Below are 22,855 nucleotides of genomic sequence, written 5' to 3'. Positions count from 1 at the left end.
ACTGCAAAATAAGCAGCTGTATTTCCCAGGTCATGTGTCCCTTAACTAAGCCCTGGGCCTTCCTGGATACCCTTTGTCATCTGCCCTTTTTATTTTCTGTGCATAACACCCTGGAACCTGCAAATCTGGGCTTGTTGCACAGACCTTCAGATTTCTTACCAGCCCTATGCTCTGTTGGAACTGCCCCCAGAAGACAAGGCCAAGGCTGGGCAACAGGATGTTTCCCCAGCATTGCCACTGGGTTTTACACCAGGCCTACAAGTGCTCCTTTCTGGGCCAGCATACTCAGGGCCGAATTTCATATGGGCCAGCAAATCTTTCCTAAGAGGAAATGGACCATCTAGTTTTGTTGAGGCTCATTCTATTCCTGGAGGCCAGTGAAGAATTCTTAATTAGTGCTGGATTGAAGAAATGGTCAGTCTCATTACATTGGCATCAGTATTTATTAATATGCATATTGTATTTGAAATTCAAACTTTAATGTCCTGAGTGAATATATATATTTTTCCCCATTGTTTCAATTAATGAGGCTTCGAGTATGGCATTAAGTACACAGAGTACTCTTGGCAAGCTCATTATTTACTTGCCACACTCTGGCTACATTAGGAGACAAACCTGCTTCGGGATGTTCACACAGACATTATTTACTTCCATTTCCAGGTCAAGCTCCAGCTACCATTACTAATGTTTGAGAATTGCATGTAACCTTAATAAATCCTTATATTCTGAAAATCCTCTGGGGTCACATCTCTCATCTTTAGGGTCAGGGTTTGTTGTCAAACACTTTGATTGTTCCTTTAGAGAAAGGGCTGGTGGCTCCAAAACTCCCCCTCTGAAGGCTGGGAGGAGGCAGAAGACTCAGGGAACTTCTGGTGCCTGTTGAGCAGGACGACCACATGCGGTGAGTCCTTAGAGTTGTTGTGTCCCTTGATGAGATTTCTTAGAGCAGAACATGTTGTTCTTGACACCCTGTGGGGCCAAAGCACCTTAAAAGAGTGTTACACTTTGCTCTGAGTGGCCAAATACCACAATCACCACTCAGTTTAAAATTATGTAACCCTGGCATTCCAAAGATGATACGCACAGCCGTGTGAGAACAGATACCAGCTCTGGTGGAAGGGAAAGCCCCAGACAGCATCAAGTCTCAAAAACCCTCAAATCATTCTCAACTTGCGAGGCCTGCCTGGCAAGCATTTCCCCTCTTTGGAGGGGACTTTTGTTTACAGGATCTTACAATTAAAAAAAAAACAACACGACACACATTGTGCATTGTTCAGCTGCAGCTCAAAGGTCAGCTCTCAGCACACAGTAGTTTTCCAATTCCTCATCTTTTTGATCCCACTGTGCAGATGAGCAGATATGGCATTTTATTTTAAGGCGGCGAAGTGTAGAGTAAGAGACAATGGTCAGAAATTATCCATGGAAATATCTTCTTTTCCACTTCTAATGATGATTACATAACTTGCAGAATGCATGCTCAGTCAGTAACAGTTTTTGTTAGGGCAATTGATACAGGTGCCAAGATTCTCTGTGCAATAGGGGCTAACATGTGTGTGGGGTGCTGGAGACAAAAATACACCGAAATGATGTGGTTCTTCTAAGACAACTAGGGACAAAGTCAATTCACTGTGTGAAATATGGGAACATGGAACTGTGGTTATAGATCATTTTGTTCACCTTTTAAAATCCATAGGTGAAGCAATTGAGACCCAGAGTTGATTAGCCCAAGTTTGCACACATAGTAATAGCTGAGCAGCATCTAGAACTTCCTTTCTGTTGCCTATTTCTACCCAGAGTTTGGAAGTTCTCCCCATACAAAATGGCACCTCAGGTGACTTTCCATCACAGGACCTGCAGGACTGTTGTCAGTCAGTCTCAGGGAAAGGGGAGGGGAAGGCAATGGGCAAGAGCTTTATGGTACCTCCCTGACCAGGGATTGGTAGTAAACGAGGCTCTTCATCTAAGTCCTTTATAAAGCCACATGTTACTGGTTCAAGTAATTGTTAAAATGTGCACATTTTATTTCTTAATATGGAAAAGCTAAGTATAATATACTAAATACAAGTGGACATTTGACTATTCCTGAGATGCAATTCTAGAGAAAATTATCCAGCCAGGAGATATCAACTTAGAATTTGTGGAATATCTCACAATTGCAACTGTTAGAAACAAATTAGAAAGAAACGCAGTAAGTGACTATTGCTCTTCTCCCTAGCCTCCTACCTCTCTGCTCTGTTCACTGGGAAATTTAATTTTGGCTGATCTGTCAGGCACAGGAAGGAGTCAGGTGGAGGAAGGGTTATAGGCTCTGCAGCTGACCTTTCAGGAACACTGACAATGCTGTCTACAGAACGCCACTTCTAAAGGGCTTTCAAAGCCCTAGATTTGTTTAGAGAAAAGCTTGCTGGCGTTAATGGATTTCTCCTCCACTGACAGCTCACAGGACAGGGTGTAAAGAATTAAAGGATTCATTCCAAACATGTGATGGGCTCAAGCACTCCCTCTCCAATCCACTTCTCGTGGCTGCTCGAGCTGCCCCTTGTGATGAGGTCATTTGCTGGGGCACACAAGGGTTCCGGGGGGTGCACACACCATGCACTGAGGCATTCACAGCATTCATTCCTCCTGGCTGCTCACGGGTAACAATGAACCTTCTCAGCAGTACAGGGGCTCACCACAGAGACGAGACAGGGTTAGACGCCTTTCAGTGGAACCCCCCTGAGGCACACAATGCATTTATTATAACATCCTGGCCCTCAGAAGGGCCTGGGAACAGCTTGGAGTGGCCCATAATTAAGTGCATTTAATAATAAAAGAACACACTTCTTAGGTATTACAAAACTGAAAATAAAACCCTTATTTTCTCATTCTCAACTCACCTCCCCCATTATCCATTCCTTTTACAAATCAGAAAAGCCAGGAGTTATATGTTTTTTTGTTTGTTTTTAAAATAACAATTGCAAAGGATGTCACACTGGTGGGGAAAGGTAAATTAAATTACTTGAGGATGATTCTTTGCATGTTAAAAAAATGGCTTCTGCTCACTCAGGTAGTTACACATGGGGAAGATTTGTTAAACAGCTGGCCTGTCAATAACTCTTGGGTTGGACTTTTCCAGGCTCTGGGGGCTGTGACCCTCTGGCAGAGGAGCGCCCCTAGGACTTACGCTGCCACTTGGACGGCGATGTGCTGTTTGCTGCTGTGTCCAGGAAGGAGTGGTTAGAAATGTCCCTGCACCAGTGTCCCATGTCCTTGGTCCCCACACTCTCCTTGGAGTGCCTGGACGTGCACAAAGTTTCTGAGTACCGAGGAGGGGAGAGGGCCCTGTGGTCAGCTTACAAGAGAAACTGCACTGGGAGAAAGAAGAAAGAGGTACTAAGAACTTGCTCTCTAGGTTTGCAAGAATAAAGAAGCATGAGAACAGCCAGCACAGTCCAGCTCTGCCCTTGCCTGACAGTGAGCACGGTCTATTTTCTTGATCTTCTCTAAGCCTCAGTCTCCTTATTTGTAAACTGAGTATTTCATTAGTACAATGAATAGTCAATGGTCTAATATCTTGGGAAAGCAACTTAAGTTTTCTGAGCCTCAGTTTCTTTATCTATAAAATGAAGTAAAAAGTACCTATTTTGCATGCCATTGTTGTGAGGATTGAATGAAATGATATATGGAATAATTTAGCATACCTGGTACATAGTAAGTAAATGTTAGCTGTTGTTATATTCTTATTATTATTAATGTAATTATATTTTTAAAGATACTTACTGGATTGCAATTGTTTGCATCGATCCAACATACAGAGCAAGCTCTGGTTAGAAAAACAAGAACATGCCATGCAAACACTTTGGGTAATACTGTATTGGATATCTGATTGCTTTATTTCTTTGACTGCTGATAGGGAGATGGGGTGGTTGAACAAATGGGTGTTATCTTTTTTCATTTCCTCTAATTAATTAAAATAAAGTGGATCTATACAATTTCACAATTATATGAGTGAATAAGGTAACATTACTAACAAGACTAGTTTTTCCAATTTATCATTTTTAATAAGGCACACATACATTGGTGCCCCCAGTGTTCCTGACTTTGCCATCAGTGGTGAAGAGGAACTATTTATTTATTAATTATTATTATTATTTTATCCTCACCCAAGGACATTTTTTCATTGCTTTTGCGGGGGGCGGGGGGAAGAGAGAGAGAGAGACATCGACGTGAGAGAGAAACATTGATTGGTTGCTTTCTCGTATGTACCTCAATGGGGGATTGAACCCATAGCCTGGGTATGTGTCCTGACTGGGAATTGAACCTGCAGCCCATTAGTCTATGGGACGACGTTCCAACCAACTGAACCACGCTGGCCTGAGCAAAAAAACCCTAACTTTTTATTATATGATTGTAGTGAGACTGAGCTCTGATGAAGCACTTGATTTTAAACCAAGTGACATCGAGCCTATTGATAAATAAAGGTCAGCCCAAGATGGGGTGGGAGTAAGGTACACTTTGAAAGAAAAAGAATGAGGCTTGAAAAGAGTATTTTTTAACAGCTAAAGAAATGTCCAGTTATCATGCAGTTCAAACATACTGCCCTGTTTTTACTTTGCTTTAGGTAAATCCATAAGCATTTTGTTATTCTGAACACTGCATTTTGGAAATCACCAGGGAGTAGTGTGACACTTTTGAGAAACACTAGAAGAACAAGAAGAAACAGGAAACTCAAGGCCAGACATTCTTTATCCTTCCACTCCCAGCAGCATAGGGAAAGGGTATTTGCTCTTTATTATTCCAAGAAATTTTAAAAGTCACGTGGGAAAGGAAGCAATCCAAGGATCTTTTGTTTCCTTTTGGTTTTGGCCAAGAAAATGGAATTACTGAGAAAACCTAACATTTTATAAAAAATAATACTGCTGTTAGGACTCTTCAGTGGATTTACTACTGTAACGTCATTGTTGGGCAACGCAGAGTAGGGTGAAAAATAAAAGTAATTATTGGACAGGAACAGGCTGGGTGGGTATGTACAGACTTGTACTGAATGTCAGAATGTGGCATCAGGTGCTTAATTTGCTGGAGTCACTTTTGTTATCTTAGGTGACCAGATGATGTGTGAAGGCAAAAGCTAGGTATTCTCTTTTTTGGAAAAGGTGGTTGTCAAAACACCTTCCTTTAACCCTCAACTTTAATAAAATGCAGGTCAACGTTCTCTAATTATTTGCAAAGCTGTCAGTGGTTGTAGATTTCCACACACAAGCCTCCCTCTGGATACTTTTCTGAATTCTGATTACTGGCCAAATGTAGGAAGAGCCAGGAATGTCAGAATTATCCAGTCATTGCACGGCTTCATTTGACCACGTCTTCTTTTCTTCAGAGTACTCTTCATTCCCATCTTATTGCAAATCCCAGTAATCAGGGCGATGAAGGGCACTTCTTAAATACTGGACAACATGGTAGAGGTAAAGATCTGTTGTAAAATTTGAGGGATGTCCTTGGTATCCATGGCAATGAAAGACCGGCCAGCTGGCAAAGTTCTCTGAAGCCTGCCAGGATGGAAAGGGAAAGAAAATTACCATTGCAAATAGAGGCTCCCCTTCCACCTCATGCCCCTACACACCACAGCATCCAAGTGGTTTCTTAGGAAAGGAAGTTTTTTACTTCCTGATACCTTGCCCCTGCTTGCAATTGAATGTGCTGTCACTAGGCAATGGAAGGTTTGGAAGAAAAACAGGGAGAGCACATTGAAAGCAGTGAACTAAAGGAAAAGTCTTTTCAGTGAGTAAATCAGTGGATTTGAAAAAAATATTTTTTTCTCCCTTTTATTACTGTTATTTTCTGGTATTTTATATTCCCTTGACAGAACAGAGCCCTAGGAACCAATCTGAGATTAGCTCACCTGGGTCCCGTGAATGTATTAGCCTTACACTGTACTTCTAAGTGCTTTTCTGCCTTAGAAAACAAGCCACAAAATATGTTATCCACCCAGGCCCTGGCCGGGTAGCTCAGTCGGGTAGAGCATTGTCCCAATACCCCAAGGTTGTGGGTTTGATCTCTGGGCACATACAAAAATTAACCAATGAATGCATAAATAAGTGGAACAACAAACTGGTATTTCTATCTCTCCCTCCCTTCCTCTCTCTCTAAAAAATGAATTAAAAAATTTTTTAAAAAATGTTGCCCAGGCAACCCCAAGTGTTATCCTCCCTCTCTCCAACCCCCTCTTTCTGCACCACGTCACACAATGTGAAATGCAATCTAATTTATGCAATTGCTGCTTTGATGGCAATGAGGTTATATAGGCTTGTGATAATTTTTTTAAATGCCAATTTATCATTTGGAACAAAGGGCCATTTTTGAAGGCAATAAAAGTGCAAGATACAATTCTATCCAAAAGAACGCCTCCTTTCACTGTGCCAACAAAGTTTGGTTTTCAAATGACATTTAATAGAAGTCAACCATCCTGTGTAGTATCATACATTTGGCATGCCCGGTAGACCAGCTAATTCTGCAACATATCTTTTGCCAGTGGATGTTGGATCATTTCCCTAGGAAACCACAAGGGTATTATTGTGCTTAAGTATTCAAACAGGATCTGTTCACTAGAAAGACAAAATAGCTATTTCAGCTCAACCAGTATTTGCTGAGCTTGCTGCCTGCTTAACATTGGTCTGGTCGTGAAGAAAATCTGGGTAGAAAAGGAATGGTTTGTGTTTCAGGATACTGAAGTTCTAGAAAAGACTAACAGAAAACTGAGGAAAGTGCAAAGTAATAAAACAACTGAAATTACATGATATTAAGTCTATTCTTAACCTTACTCTGCAATCCTGCAGCTCAGAGAAAGGAACAGAAAGAGGAAAAAAATGCCAGCACTTTTGTAACAGGGTGCAGCTAGGGCTGCCCCAAAGCGGGGGTCTGTAACGGGGTCCAGCACTTAGGGTGTCCAAGAAAAAAAGAGAATATTCTTCCACACCCCCTTCACAAGACAGGCTGCCATGGGGGATGGGAGACATGGAACAGGGCCATTGAGAGTTACTTTGCACGTTAATAACAGCAGGACAGCTTCATACCTCATATGCAAAGATGGTTATTTTGCATATCAACAAGGCTAACCAGGAAGGTTTGCATAACTTAAACCCAGGATGTAACTGGGAGGCAGCTTCCCCCGTTACAGCGCAAGCAGGAGAGCTCCGAGGTGGCTCGCTCCCTGCCACGGGGAACAATGCAAAGACCATGGGGGAAGGGAACGGGAGAATGGACTCTTGCTGGTTGGCCATGAGAAGGTGCCATGTGGTTCTGAATTAAGAACTGGAGATCGCGGTGATATAGCGGATGGTGCTGGGAATCACGAGAGGCCTGCCCAGCCAAGCCCCGGACTTCTGTTCTTTTTCTTCTGAAGGACGGTACCCCTGACTGGCCTGACTGGGCAAAGGGGGGAAGGCAGGACTGTGTGTGCTTGTGGGTGTTTTAAAGGGATTTTGAGATTTAATGGTGACATTTAGCCATTACTCGAAACTTGTATAACTTTTGAATAAATAGTTCCTTTCCTTTTCACCAAACTCTGCCATTGAGAGCCATAATTTCTAAGGGTGGTGGGCAAAGAACCTAGGACAGAGGGACCCCGGAGAAGGCGGGGGGCGCTGTTCCGGTAACAGTACTGTTCACCTACCCTGCCCCCAAATGGGTTCATTTTCGGTAACAGGGCACTAAAACATTTCCTAGTCTATGCGGGGCTCTAACCCAAAGTACAGCAGATAAAAGAGATGGAATAATAAAAAGGCATGTGGTCTTTTGAGTTTTAGGCAGGAATTATTTTTTGGTGTGGAGAAGATATACCTTCCCTTCTTACAAGAATTTTAAGCAGATAAAAAGCATGAGCCCTTTCTGTTTGTAATTGAAACAGAGAAAAATGCTAGTGTGTTTAAGTAACTGAAAGGGTTTCCAGATCTTTGCTTTCAGATCATCCACAATGGTATTTATTGACAGATCATAAATTTCTCTGCTGAACATTTAGTATATTCAATATAGCATCTTACTATATACACTTATTTTACATTGTCTCCAAGTGTTTTACCTGTCTTGTCTCCCCAGTAAGGGAGTTATATATCTATCTATTTATCTATATAGAAATATATATATTTTTTATATATATATGTGTATATGTATGTATGTCTATATAAATGTATGTGTATAAATAGACACAAAGTATATATTATTTATATGTTTGCATGTGTCTACATATGTTATATAGACATACACAATCTCCTGCTAGAAAAACAGTGGATATTTGCTACTTTGAGTATGATTTGAACATGAACTGACTATAACTGAACTTGGGACCTAGATGTAAAGTGCAAAACTGTAAGATACTATTTAATTTACTAGTGGACAAGTCAATTTGCTATTTATTTTATTGTTGGTAAGTTTAATATAAACTGAAAATAATTACTTTAAAATGATTATTTTCCTATCCAAACATAAGCTAGACTATCATATCCTCTCAACTAGACTCTTAGCCCCATCAGGGGAGTGACTCAAGTTTCTATTTCCCTCTGTCTTCCCTAACTGCCCATCGAGATGCTAAGCTCATGAAATGGTGTATGTCAGGGACTCAAGCACCTTTATACCTGCCCTTTGCTATATCTGAGGTAACACTTACCTGGTTGCTTGATCACCTAAAGATCCAATAAAAATGGCAAAAGCATTTACTTGAGGGTTGCTCGTCAGGATTTGGGCAAACTTGGCAGGGTGTATTCCATATCGTGACAGGTTTGCATCACTTAGGACGATGACGAAGTACTCATCAGCTTCTTCTTTGACAATATCCCGGATGGCGTGTTCTGTCCCCTCTAACGTGTGGTCCCCACTCATGCAGAACTGAGCGTGGGCATGCATGGTCTGGGGGTAACAGATGTTGCACAAAAACCTTGTGTGAGAAATGCCTTTTTTAACAAACCTCATGACTTTTCTATTGACCATGAGAATGCACAGATACCAATTATTACACATGAATGAGAAGTCTCAGAGTGAGTCTGTTTAACTGGCACCACGGAGTGACTAAAGCACACAGTAATATTTGTATGTGGTTAAGACTTTGTTAGAAACAGGAAATGTTCCCAAACAATCCCATTTGGCATTTAACATTTAAAACTCAAGTAGCCATTGTTTTGCTTTTTCAGTGACTAGAAGATACTTTACCTAAACTGGTAGAAGTTTTCACAATATAGAGGTAGTTGAATGAATTTACCTTCAAAATTTCTAGTCTTTGCTTATTGTCCTTGGGGATTTTGTTAACTGGAACTAGAGGAATGTTGTAGTCATCTCCAGAGTGTCCAGCGATGTCATACTATAGACAAGATAATCAGAGTTAGAAGCTCTGTCAACCACAGAATTGTCATTGGACTTGTAAGCCTCCAACTCTTTGGTCTGTCATTATCCAGAAGTGCTCAACATACGGCCATGGAGAAGTGTGGAGAGATGGATATGTGTTTACCACCAAAAGCAAACAAATTCCTGACTCTTTCAACTTCTGGTCCATCCTCATGTGATCTCTGCTCTCCAGCAGGAGGCAGAAAATGTGACAAGGGGCTCAGGTGCTACCACAAATTCTATTCTTAACTTTAGGGAGAGAATTTTTAAAAAGTACACATACATGTGCACGCATGCACATGTGCATGCATGTACACACCACATACATTGTGGTAGGCAGAATTCTTAAGATTCCTGCCCCCTTGGCTTAGACAGCCTATATAATGCTCTTCCCTTAAGGGGGAAAGGACCTATGAATATTATGGGATATCACTCATTTTACCTTACATGGAAAAAGGAATTCTGAGAATGTAATTAAGGTTACTTATCAGTTGACATCGAGTTGATCAAAAGTGAGGTGATCTAGGTGGGCCTAATCAAATCATATTGGTCCTTTAAAAGCAGAGTTTTTTTTTCCTCTGGCTGACAGTAAAAGAGAAAGGTAGAGAGACTTGAAGCATAAGGGGATTTGACATGTGGGAGTTATCTGTGGCTGAAATAGAGGGGGGCATGCAACAAGGCTGTGAGACTGGTATCTAGGAGCAACCCTGGTTGAGAGCTAGCAAGGAAACAGGTACCTTAGTCCTGCAACCACAGGGAACCAAATTTTCCCAACAATCTAAATGGTCTTGGAAGCAGATTCTTCCCCAGAGCCTTCAGGTAATAACACAGCCTGGCTGACACCTATTTCAGCCTTATGAGACCCTAAGCAGAGAACACAGATGACCCTGTCTGTACTTCTAACCAACTGTTAGTTAATAAATGGGTCTTGATTTCATATGCTATGTTTGTGGTAATTTGTTACACAGCAATGCAATAGAAAACTAAAACATGGGCTTTTTTCCCCCAAACATAAAGTTTTGAGACATAATTTTTAGTTAAAATGGATAACACTGCCCATATGATTTTAACACCTGCTTTTCTACTTCACAGTGTATAACATATATTTTCCAGTTTAGAAAATAGTTAAAAATTTTTCTATCTCACAATGTACACGAGAAAGTCCTGTACGTTGAACAGAGACTAGATTGTTTTACAGAATCTGGGAAAAAGTTTGGGGCCTGAGGAAAACTAAAATTGGGGCAAGGTGGTTCTCTCCAACGGTTGAGTTTGGCACCAAATTCCCTTTTCCCCTCCTATCATCTCGTATCAATTGTAAGAATTTTTGTGCTATTGATGTGAATGTTAAATAGACCTCGGAGTTCTGGGCAATTGAGGCATCTGCAAAAAAAAAATCCTGAGTGTGAGCCTGGAGCAAAATATTTTAGGGAGTACTTGCAGTGCAATGGTTAATAATCACTATTGTCTATTCACCAACTGACCATCAGTCAACAGCTGTCATTTGTACACCTATCATGTGTAACACACTTCTCAAGGGGTTGTGGAAGAATGCAATTGTTTCTTTCTTTTTAACTGGTGAGTTCTTTGAAGATGAACCCATATATTATTCCTCTTTGAATTCCAGTATCCATGAGTGTTCCTGGTCTGTCTATTATACAATTTGCTTTAAGAATGTCCTGAGATCAAGAATGGACTTTTCTGGTCAAGATGGCAGTATAGGTAAACATGGCTTGCTTCCTTGCACAACCACATCAAAATTACAACTAAACTACAGAAAAACCATCATTCAGAACCACCAGAAATTGAGCTGAATGGAAGTCTTACAATTACAAAATTAGAGAAGAAACCACATCAAGACTGGTAGGAGGGATGAAGATGCAAAAAGGGCTAGTCCCACACTTGTGTGGTGGATAAAAATTAGGAGGGATATCTAGGGAGTGAGGGGTCCCAGACCCACACCAAGCTCCCAAGCCAGGGTTCCCATAACTTCTGACAGTAAAAACTAGTGGGGTTTGAGGCTGTGGAAGACAGAAGACAGACAATTCTAGAGTGCAAGGCAGTTCCTCCTAAAGGGCCTGTGAACAAACTTACTCAGACTTACTCCTTCTGGCTTCAGTGCAGCAGCTTGAAAGGCACCAGAGACATAAGGAGAAGAACTGAATTGTCTGGCAGCAGGGTGAGAGCTGGGATATAGCTTTCTCCCAGACAGAAGTGCTGGCAGATGCCATTGTTCCTTTTCTGAGCCCTCCTCCCACAGAGATGGCAGGTGGGTGCCATATCTGAGACTCCATCAACCTGGCTCACATTGTTTGCTCTACCCTGGCGATTCCCTGAGGTCCTGCCCCACCCAAATTTTGGGCTCACCCAAGCTGTTTCCATGGGCTTTTCCCATACATATGGCTTGTCTTGGCTCATGTTTCAGAACTTCCTAAAATCTATCAAACATCAGCATATGGCCTCAGTGAGCTCCGGACCTCTTGCCAAGAGGCCCCAGGATCAGCAATAGCAGCAGGAAGCCTTGGTTCACAGTTTGGCCTCACGTGGGCACTCCCAAGCTCAGGACAAGATAACAATCAGCTACCTGCAGATTGTTTTGTAGCTTATGCCAGGTGGCCGGGGCAGAACTCAAGTGGTGGTTGACCTTGGACATGCCAACAGCAATCAAGGCTCAAGTACAAAAGGAGGGGGTACATAGCCCACATGGTAGGCACACCTCAAGTACCCAGCTTGATTGATAGGGAGACTGTATCATTGGACTCTACAGGACATCTACTACTTTAGGCCACTCTACCATGCATGGAAGATATAGCAGCTCTACCTAATACATAGAAACAAACACAGGGGGGCTACCAAACTGAGGAGACAAAGAAACATGGCCTAAATGAAAGAACAGAACAAAACTTCAGAAAAAGAACTAAACAAAATGGAGAAAAGCGATCTACAGGGAGCAGAGTTCTAAACACTGGTTATAAAGATGCTCAATGAACTTATTGAGGATTTCAATGCCATAAAAAAGATCCAGTCATAAATTAAGGGTATACTAATTGAAATAAAGAACAATTTACAAGGAATAAATAGTAGAGTGGATGAAGCCGAGAGTGAAATCAGTGATCTGGAAATTAAAGAAGCAAAAAACACCTAATCAGAACAGAAAAAAAAAAAAAATTCCACCCCCCGCCCCCCCAAAAAATGAGGATAGTGTAAGGAGACTCTGGGACACCTTCAGGTGTACCAACATTTGCATCATGAGAGTGTGGAAGGAGAAGTAAGAGTAAGAAATTGAAAAACTATTTCAAAAAATAATGACAGAAATTTCCCTAACTTGGTGAAGGAAATAGACATACAATCCATGAAGCACAGAGAGTCCCAAACAAGATAAACCCAAAGATCCATCATAATTAAAATGTCAAAGGTTAAAGACAAAGAGAGAATCTTAAAAGCAGTAAGAGAAAAGTTAGTTACCTACAAGGGAACTCCCAAAAGACTGTCAGCTTATTTCTCAAAAACAACAACAACAACAACAACAACAACAACTTGGCAGGCTACAAGGGATCAGCAAGAAATATTTGAAGTGATGAAAAGCAAGGACCTAAAACCAAGATTCTCTACCCAGCAAAGCTGTAATTTAGAATCAAAGGAATAAAGTGATTCCCAAATGAGAAAAAGATAAAGGAGTTCACCAACAAACCAATATTATACGAAATGTTAGAGAGTCTTCTTTAAGAAGAAGATCAAAAATATGAACAATAAAATGGCAATAAATACATATCTATCAACAATTGAATCTAAAAACCAAAATAAATGAAGAAGCAGAATGGAAACAGAATCATAAGTACAGAGAATGTTTTGATGGTTGGAGATGGGAGGGGATTTGGGGGGTTTAGAAAAAAGGTCAAGGAATTAAAAAGTACTAAATGGTTGTTACAAAATGGTCATGTGGATATGGAGTGTGGTATAGGTAATATAGTAGCCAAAGAACATATATGCATGACTCATGGACAATGGTATGGGGATTGCCTGAGGGAGTGGGGAGCTGAGTAGAGGGGACAAAGTAGGAAAAATTGGGACAAGTGTAATAGTAAACAATAAAATATAATTTTAAAAAAGAATATCTGTAATCAAGTTGGGGCAATAGGAAGATTTCTTTTCCATGTGGGCTACATTCTTTTATAAATAAGCTGTTTGGAAATTGGAATGAATTTCCAAACTTCCCAACCCCAGCAATCATGTGATAAGTGGTCACTGGCCCATGCTAGCTGACAAAAAATAAAACTCGTAATAACTGAAACCATTGTTGCTAAAATGAAAAGTAGAAAAATTCCTATTGAAATAATTTTTATGCAAAAATAGGAAGTCAGAATAGGAAGATGAGTTCTTTTTTAGACATGCTGAAATCATATACTTAGGGAACCATTAGAGAAGAAATCTATTCAATGTAGTCAGATATGTGGCTGTCATCCCGGGCGGGGGAGAGGGTGGTGGCACATGACTGCCACAGGTAAATGCACACAAGGAGAAGAGCAGTGGACCCTGCCACTGAACCTTGCAGGGCATCCTCCTTGCTGGAGTGGGAGGAAGACACAGAGCTGAGTGAAGACTGGAGAGAGTGGTGCCAGAAGCACGATGCAGCCCAGGAAGCCAGTGTGTACGGTTTTGGCACATTGTTGTGCATCTGTGCTGAGTTACACTAACCATGGCTATCAAGAAGAATGGCGGCTAATGACCTCTGGGTATCCGACTCAATGGTAACTTTTGGGCGACAATTTCATGGAAAGGCTTGCGGTGTAAAAAGAGAACTAGAACAGCATCCAGAGGGCTGTTGGGGAGAGGTGTCTGCATTTGAAAGGTGGCAGAGCAGAGGCTGTGCGAAGGCGGTCAGGATCACAGTCAGAGGGTCTCGTTTGGAGAAGGAGGGTGGACGTTCCTTTTTCTGAGACTAAAGGGGAGGCAGAGAAAATAGTAATGGACAGAGATAAATTCATAATTGGAAGGGCCAAGTGTACAAATGAAGGCCTATATAGGATGTCCGAATATTTAAGACATGTAAATCCAGCTGAAAATTGTTAAGTAAAATATGCTCTGTCCTCCTCCTTCGATAAATATACAGAATGACCTTGAAAGCCAGCATCAAATTTCAAGTATTTGGAGTCCTCGCAGTTCTCTGTCAGAACGCAGCGATGTGGGCAATAAGAGCCTTTGGCTTGCCCATCATCTAGTCTTTCTACAGTTGGCGCTGTCTCACACCACCAGGCACCTCACATGCATGTGTGTGGACACCCAGCCCTCCCATCCACACACCATTACACCCCACCGTACATGTGTCCCTTTGCCGGCCCTTGGACCTGGGGACTCACACCATGAGCCAATCTGCTCTAGGAAGATGGACCTAAGAAGAGATTGAAGAGGTCCACACAGGCCCTGGAAGCAGGCGTGGGGTTATCTGAGCAGGATAGCCGGGGATCCCAGGAACTGGAGCATAATTTAGAAATTAGCCCTAAGTGGGTCTGACCCCTTGGCTGCATAGACCCTTCACCGAACAGAAGGGACACAGAGAGAGGAGGGCCACAGCTGAGCCTTGAGCAGAGGGCTTGGAGATTATTTGAAGCTTGGTTTTAAGACTTTTTTCTTCTTTTAAATACTAAGAGTGATAACAAAATAATTGTGAGGGTAATTTACCAATATATTTTTAAAAGCTTGACAATAAATACTTTCTAAGTATGTAAGAAATTCCATATATGAAAAAAATCTCATTAGCATAGTTTGCTATCAATGTAGTGAAAAGATAACAAATAAACTTGAAACTTAAAATCTGCATAGCTCTGAACAATGGATGAGTACAGGAGATTACCGGCTTCAGCATGCGCCGACTAAGGTCGCCCACACATTCAGGGCTAGGATCAGCATGGACGTGGGGAGAGCTGGCAAGATTCCTCCAGGGAAGTATGTTCAAGGCCCTGAAGTCCGATTGCAGAAACTTTTTTTTTTTTTTTAAAGATTTCATTCATTCATTTTTTAGACAGAGGGGAAGGGAAGAAGTAAGAGAGGGGCAGAAACATCAATGTGCAGTTGCCTCTCACAATCCCCCTACTGGGGACCTGGCCCACAACCCAGGCATGTTCCCTGACTGGGAATCGAACCAGTGACCCTTTGGTTTGCAGGCCAGTGCTCAATCCACTGAGCCCCACCAGCCAGAACAGAAACTGTTTTAAACCATATCCTTCCGAGAAGGTGCCAGGCAGGCTGCTTTCATTACAAGGCTGGTGAAGTAATCTGTTAAACAGGATCCCACACCAGAGGATAACATTAGCTCCTTGAAACAGAGGTAAGTTTTTCTTATTTGGCTGAGGTAAGAGGTCTATAAATATATTAGACCTTTTACTCTCTTTTCACTGAAGGTTAAAGTTCTTACTAATCAGATAACCATGGATGATGCTGCATAAATAAATATTTGACCATGTGTTCCGCTCACAGAATTGTCATAACTGGTCATTGCAGTTGCTAATTTATGATGAAACAAATAGCAGTCAAATGAGTTGTTGGATGTTCTTTATCAAAACCAGATATAGCTGATTAAATACTTCAGAAGCATTTTAGTAACTACAATTTGACTGACTGATGGCTTTATCTACTATATTTTTCATGCAAATGAATAAAGATAAGTGGGTCGAGGCCCTCCTTCCCTTCCTTCCTCCTACCTTCCTTTTCTTCCTTCTTGCCTTTCTCCCTTTCTTTATTTGTGGTAAGGAAGGTGCTATTTGCAGAAGAATCTGCCTTTGTCTGCACTTCATGAGTATTACAGCAACTGAGAAGACAAACATAAGGAATAGGGTGGGGCTTATAAAATGACTTGCAGACCTGGGTTCTCTTCTTTCAGATGGGCTTCGGATGATTCTGTGCCCAAAGGAAATCAAATGCTTGAGAGGAATCCAAAGGACACCCAAATGTGGAGCATTTCTTGGTGTTGCTGTAGATCACGCCAAGCTTCCTTTAAAACCAATACTTCCTTTGTCATAATCGTCTGGTATCTGCTATCCAAGGATCCCGACACGTTTTACAGACAGTAATTTGCCAATCCTCAAAACTGTCCAGATTAAAGGAAAAAGTATATAAACTCATTCTCTAGCTCGACTCAGCCATTCACCCCCTCCGGCTCCTGCCATGACAATGGTCAAAGCGGACTTGGCTGGGGCTGCAGCGCATCCCTGGAGGAATCACAGGAGTCGTTAAACAAGAGCCTTGCTGTCATTATCAGAGCACCGAACATTTAGATTATAATTTTTTTTTGAGTAGCTCAAAATTTTTATATGTAATCTTGATTTCTGCATTTTTCAGAGCATCCCTGAAATCCTTGTGTCTATTTTGTAAATAATGCTGATTTAGATGACTCAACATATGTTTGTAAATTACTTAACCTCTCTGACAAATAGGGATAATCTCTGTTTTACCTAACCTAACAGGGTCGTTAGAAGGATAAGGCTATGCATTTAGCATCCAACATAAATAATAAAACACAGTAGTAAAGAAAAACCTCAGTTAGAGAAGATCGATTTTAACACTTTTTTGCTTTCAAAACTTGTTTAAGTGCCCTTTTTCTACATTTTTCTTTGAAAATCTCATTCATTTAGTGAAAGGTATTGCAAATGAAAACAAATGCCGAGTTTCATTCCAGGACACAAAGATTTATCATCAAACAAATCTTATAATACTTAGATTGCAAAGTAAGTTCTGCTTAGAACAAAGAGCTGTCAGTATTTTTTATGAATAAGGTTTATTTTAAATTTCTATTGGGAGGGATAGTCATTTGCGAACCTTAGGAGAGGCAATGCTTTATTACTCATCCTCATTGTAAATATGTATGAGACAGTAACCTGAAGCTGTTCCTGAAGGCTGACCATGTGTGAAATCCTAACCTCCTTCTAGAAATCCAAACACACCATTCTAAGATGGCACTACTGACAGTGACGACCAGAAGATAAACACATGATTTAAAAACATCAAAAGTGCCAACAGGAACCTACAATATTAGCCAAAAATCTACAGCATTAGCTAGCTAACCTTCTATATCTTAGAAGTTAATGTAAAAAAATTAATGTGCTGCAGATCAAGGGTTCTAGACTTAGCCCTGACATTAAAAAGCTTTTTGACCTAGGGCAAGTCACTTAACCTTTCCAAATCTCGTGTCTATTTTGTAAATAATGCTGATTTAGATGACTCAACATATGTTTGTAAGTTACTTAACCTCTCTGACAAATAGGGATAATCTCTGTTTTACCTAACCTAACAGGGTCTTTAAAAGGATAAGGCTATACATTTAATGAGTATAATGTCAAAGTTTGTACAGTTCTTAATAATTTACAAAGTGCTTCTGATTATTTCATCTCATGTTGATTCTCTCCACAAACTTTGGGGCAGGCATTAGTAAACTCATTTCACAAATCAAGAAATTGATGCTCAGAGAGATTAACAGACTTTCTTAAGGTCAGAAATCTAGTATTGTCAAGGGTGGAAGCCAAACCCAGGTGCTCTGACTCAAATCCAACGTTTTTATTATAGAGAAATAACCATTCCCTAACTTCTCCTCTGCCCAAACTCAACTTCAGTTTTCTGAATGGTTGGCTTGGCCAATGCTTCTCTGCATCAGCAATTAAGTCAATTCTGAATGTTGTTTAACTTTGGACTCAGAGAAATCTGTACATTGTTCTATGGTCCTATCTCCATGCGGCAATAAGAATTTATTCAAATCTTGGGCCTGTTAGAATACCTGGTTTCCACTTCTAAATGTGTGAAACATTTCTGAGGTGTGGGAAAAAAGACACTGAACTGTTTTTGATGGAAGGAATTCTCCCAGCAGGTTCTGGTTCATGAATCATACCTTCCACCTCCTTCTGTGAGTTAGCCCTGTCTTTCTGACCAAGACATATTAGAGAAAAGTATGTCCATTTTACCTCATTTGGATAATGAAGTGTTAGGGGGACGAGAAGATAAGAGTACTTTATGTACATGGTAGAGCTTCTGAATTAAAGCTTTGTAAAAATACCTACGTGGTGGGAATAAAATGGCTGCAAGAAAGAGAGATAAAACATCAACTAAGGGCCCAAATGTGGGAGTCAGAAGTCCTGGCTTTTTACAGTCTAGCTGTGTGAACTTGGGCAAAGCATTTAACTTCTCTGACCTTGGTTTTCTCATCTTTAAAAGAAAGAGTTTAAAAATAATTTCCAAGGTCATTCCTGCCCCCAAGGTTCTATGAAAATTCAATGGTACACTCCCCAAAATGGAGTAAAAAGCCTGCTTCACTTAGTCATAGGAACACCTAATGCCTTATTTTTTTTCCTGTCAAGGCAGTGAATTATCTAAACCAAGCTGAGGATTGATAAACTCTTTTCCAAAAAGAAAGCCCTCAGAGTCTGTAAGAAATTGCAATCCAGTATGAGCCCTGGAATAGCGGTTTTCTACCTTAAATTTTTTTTTTAAGCAGTGGAACTCTTTCTCCATATGAAATATTGCACGAAAGTCCAGACTGTGAAACCAGGCAGTATCAATGCAAGTGGAAATGTTTTGGCTTCATTGGGAGGGTGGGGGAAGGGATAAAAGCTGTCCACTCGCCTTTGCCTCCCACCGCCCGGCAAGGGTTCTTTGTTCCACTGTTGGAAACTACAGCTTTAGAATATGGTTTATCTGCCTCCACAGAAACAATAAATTCGGGTACTTTTTTTTTTCCGCCAAAGTCCAACTTCTCAATAACTAAATAAATCTGTTTTCTGGTGTCACTATTTGAATGTTTGGTACAGAAACAGCTAACTTTTGGTGTTATTGAGTACTTTGAAGAAAAAAAATTCAAGGCATTGAGAGCTTCTGGAAAAGAGGTTGGTTTTAAGGTCCTAGTGAAACACTCCCAGGGGCCTGGAGAAATCACAAAGACCAAACTGGACTAAACATAAAGGGAAAAAAATGCTTCCTGACTTCAATAAAATTGTTCACAAAGCATTAACATTCCACTTTTCACTTTTGTGCTTAAAAACTCTGCTGACTAGAAGATTAGAGGAGTTTATTCTGATTAGCAAATAATGTTGCTCATGTCTTAAGTGAGCTACTATAAATGTTGTTCCTGAAAATTGAATTCAGTTGGTAGAACAATTATGAGGAACTTTAAAAACTCCAGATGGCTTTGAAATGTGCCCCACCACTGAATTACCATTCCTTCTCAGAGAGTTTTTTCTCAAAGATCCCTGTGGCTTGGCATAGGTCACGCTAAGGTAGAATAAAAGTGAAGGCTCACTCCTAATGAGCCTCTTGGACTTTAATGACCCAGCGCTCAGGAGCTGAGCCCAAGCCAAACAAAATACAAAGCAGACGCCAAGAGAGAGGTTTCATGGAAGAGCCCGGATCACTGGGCCAGGACAGTGGCTCTGACAGTTTCAAAGCAAATACAGACTAGACACATTTACAACGGAGGGATAACTGCAGGAGCATGACATTAAGAACTGTCTGGAACTAGGAAGTGGGAAGTCTCAGAGTACACTTCCAATTTCTTAAAGACATCATATACAATGCCATCCTGGGTGACGGAATATAAATTTCTTTCCAGGAGCTCCGAAAATTGTCTTTTGTCCATGCATCACTTTATATTTACTGAGTAAATTCCGTACTTTCGTGAGTTAGTCCTAGTTATTATGCTTCTTTCATAGGAGAAAATGAAAGTACAGCCCTGGTGAGGTGGCTCAGTTGGTAGGAGTGTCATCCCCTGCACCCAAAAGTTGCGGGTTTGATTTCTGGTCAGGGCACACACCTAGGTTGTGGGTTTAATCCCTGGTTGGGGCATGTATGGGAGGCAACCAATAAATGTTTCTCTCTCACATCGATGTTTCTCTTTCTCTCCCTTTCTCTCTCTCTCTAAAACCAATCTTGGTTGAGGATTAATAAATAAATAAATAAATATTTTTAAAAAAGAAAATGAAAGTACAGAGAGATTAAATGAGTTGAATATAATCACATAGTATAAAGATACAGAGCAGTGTAGCATACTATACTGCCACTTCCTGTATATACATCAAGTGTCTCTGAGAAAATGCCAAAAAAGTCCACTATCCCTGGTTACCACCAGAGAGGGGCACTGGTTGCTGAGAGACAGGGAAGCTTATGCCTTCATTCTTACTCCTTTGTACCTTTTGTATTTTGTACTATTTTGTGCACCCATTACCTATACCCTAAAATACTTAATTATAACAAAAAGTTCTCATAGAATGTAAGTAGGCTCCATCCTGCCCCCTTCGCAGTGTCTAGAAAGGAGGCCTGGACAGCCCCAGGACAGATTGGGTGGCCCGTGGCTACTCAAAATCTTAGGTATGTTGGAAGGGGTGGTGGAATGTTAAACAAAATGTCCAGGGTACCCGGTGTGTGTGAGGCGGGGGCGGGGGGGGGCGGGCAGAGACTGTTAGCAGTTCTGGCAATATAGAGGATATTGGGATGAGGTAAATGGCGCTATTAGAAAAAGGCCAGTCAAATCCAGAATGAAAGGCATACAAACAACTGATCTGGATTCTCACAAGAGTGCCCGTCACAAAAAGCAAAAGTGGTAGTGGCAGGAGAGATGGCTGCTTCAGATTAAATAAGGCTGATAAGACACTACAACCAAAAATGAGGTGCAGACTTTGACTGGATCCTGGATTGTGGGGGTAAAAAACAATTAGAAAAAGACACCTTTGGGATAGCTGGGAAAAGTGAATTTAGATTTGATATTAGAAGATATTGTGAAATTGATAATTTTCTTAGATGTGATAATGGCACTGAAGTTGCATTAGAGAATGTCCTAACTCTAAAGAGAAGCATAATAAAGTATTTAGAGGTAAAGCATTATGGTATTTATAATTCTCTTTCAAATGATTCAGGGTGTGGGGGTTGAATATATATATTTAGAGGGAAACGCAAAGCAAATGAAGGAAAATATTAACAATTGGTGAATCTAAGTGAAGACATATGGGTATTAATTTTATTCTCCTTTCAACTTTTTTGTAGGTTTAAATTTTTTCAAAGGTTGAGAAGGGAACAATTTAAAAACAAAACAAAAAACGGAAAACAAACAAAAGAGTCCTGGGTTCCATCCTACTCTGTCTCCAGCTGGCCTTCCAATTTTGGGAAAAGTCCTTACTGTTTCTGGGTCTCAGTTTCCTGTCTGAGGCATGAGGAAACTCTAGGAAATAACTTGGGAAGAGACCCCAGTTCTGATGTCTGTGGACATGAAGAGGAACTGGCCGGAGCAGGACTCGGTTATGCCTTCCCTGTCCTGTCCCCCTACCTCATCCCTCCAGACACTGGCCTAAGTACCACTTTTCCTCAAAGAGCTTGTTTTGTGAAGTCTTAAGATATTTCCTTTTGTTGAAAAGATTTTAATGTGCTAGTTTCATAACACTTTGTATGCTCTTAAAGTTCCAAAGGAACTGTAGTGAATGTGAGGAATCCTAGTAAGTACACAAAAATTTCACAAAACCAAAACCATTGAAGTACTGCCTGTTAAAAATTGAACAGCATAAAAATGATAAAGCTACTTCTTGGTGTCCTCTATAATATCTTCCTATAAATATATGACCCAACTTGTCACATATCACTACAGTGATCAATATAGCTGTGGCTTTATGAATAAAGACTGAGAAAATTCTTTACATTGTTGTGGCAATAGAAGAGTCTATCAGCAAAATACTGCCTTAGAAATGATGTCTTGGAGAGGGTCTAGGGCAGCAGCACTGTGGTTGTATGTTCCTCTTATTATAATTCCCTCAGCAAATCTATCTGAATTAGTCATTTTTATATGTCTCCATCGTCAGGCTACAAGCTCAAGGATGGCAGGGAACTCTGCACCCAGCAGAGTACACTACATTAACAAGTGTTCAATTAATGTTTGTAATTAATTGAAATCTAGTACCTCATTCAGCATTATCTGGTTTGTAACTGTCAATTGGGAACAAAAATAAAACATCTTGTAAATACTTATTTCCTTGATGTTGCTTCTTTTTTGTCTATGTTCAGTTTCATTAATAGTGCTTCCAGATTACAGACTTCTCACAGTGAGAGCTGGACAAATATGAATCTCTCTACACTCCATTGTGTAAAATGTAGCGGACTATTCAACACACTCTGTGATAATCACACCAACTACCTGCATGCTATTGGAGTGGTTCCTGGACTTCCTATTAGCTTTGTCACCTTTAGCCCTTTGCCTAATCCTTAACAGGTCCAGGGGAGCTGTGTAACCAATTTATTGATTAACTTCTAATAAATCTTTCTTAAAACCTGGAAGAACTGTGGTAGTTTCACAATTCAGAGCACTTCTGCTCTCAAAGGTATAGAAATCCTCTTGATAACTGGAAATTTTATTCTGCATAAGTATGCCAAATTTCATAGTGGTATGTTTGCTACAGCCTATAATTGATTAAAATTTCAAAGGAAGCTGAGGAACACTGACCTTCAAGATCCACAAAAGAGGTGGATGTGCTGGTTCACATATTAGCGG

At 40.6% G+C, this 22,855-nt stretch overlaps 1 protein-coding gene across 2 annotated transcripts in view; it reads right to left on the bottom strand.

The window, feature by feature from the left end:
* Positions 1-481: 481 nt before the first annotated feature.
* The window catches only part of VWA8 (von Willebrand factor A domain containing 8), a 390,182-nt gene continuing 367,808 nt past the window's right edge, over positions 482-22,855 (bottom strand). For both annotated transcript variants that reach the window (XM_054586385.1, XM_054586386.1), the window contains exons 43-45: positions 9,230-9,328; positions 8,642-8,880; positions 482-5,528 (exon numbers count right to left, since the gene is read on the bottom strand). In XM_054586385.1, the coding sequence (XP_054442360.1) occupies positions 5,420-5,528; positions 8,642-8,880; positions 9,230-9,328 (447 nt within the window). In that variant the 3' untranslated portion in view covers positions 482-5,419. The remainder of the gene's footprint in view (positions 5,529-8,641; positions 8,881-9,229; positions 9,329-22,855) is intronic.

The sequence above is a fragment of the Pteronotus mesoamericanus genome, unplaced genomic scaffold, assembly GCF_021234165.1.
Source record: "Pteronotus mesoamericanus isolate MK-2021 breed Mesoamerican mustached bat unplaced genomic scaffold, CSHL_Meso_final contig_94, whole genome shotgun sequence".
In the NCBI taxonomy this organism is placed as follows: Eukaryota; Metazoa; Chordata; class Mammalia; order Chiroptera; family Mormoopidae; genus Pteronotus; species Pteronotus mesoamericanus.
The sequence above is the reverse complement of the archived record's forward strand: the minus strand, read 5'-3'. Positions and strand labels throughout refer to the sequence as shown.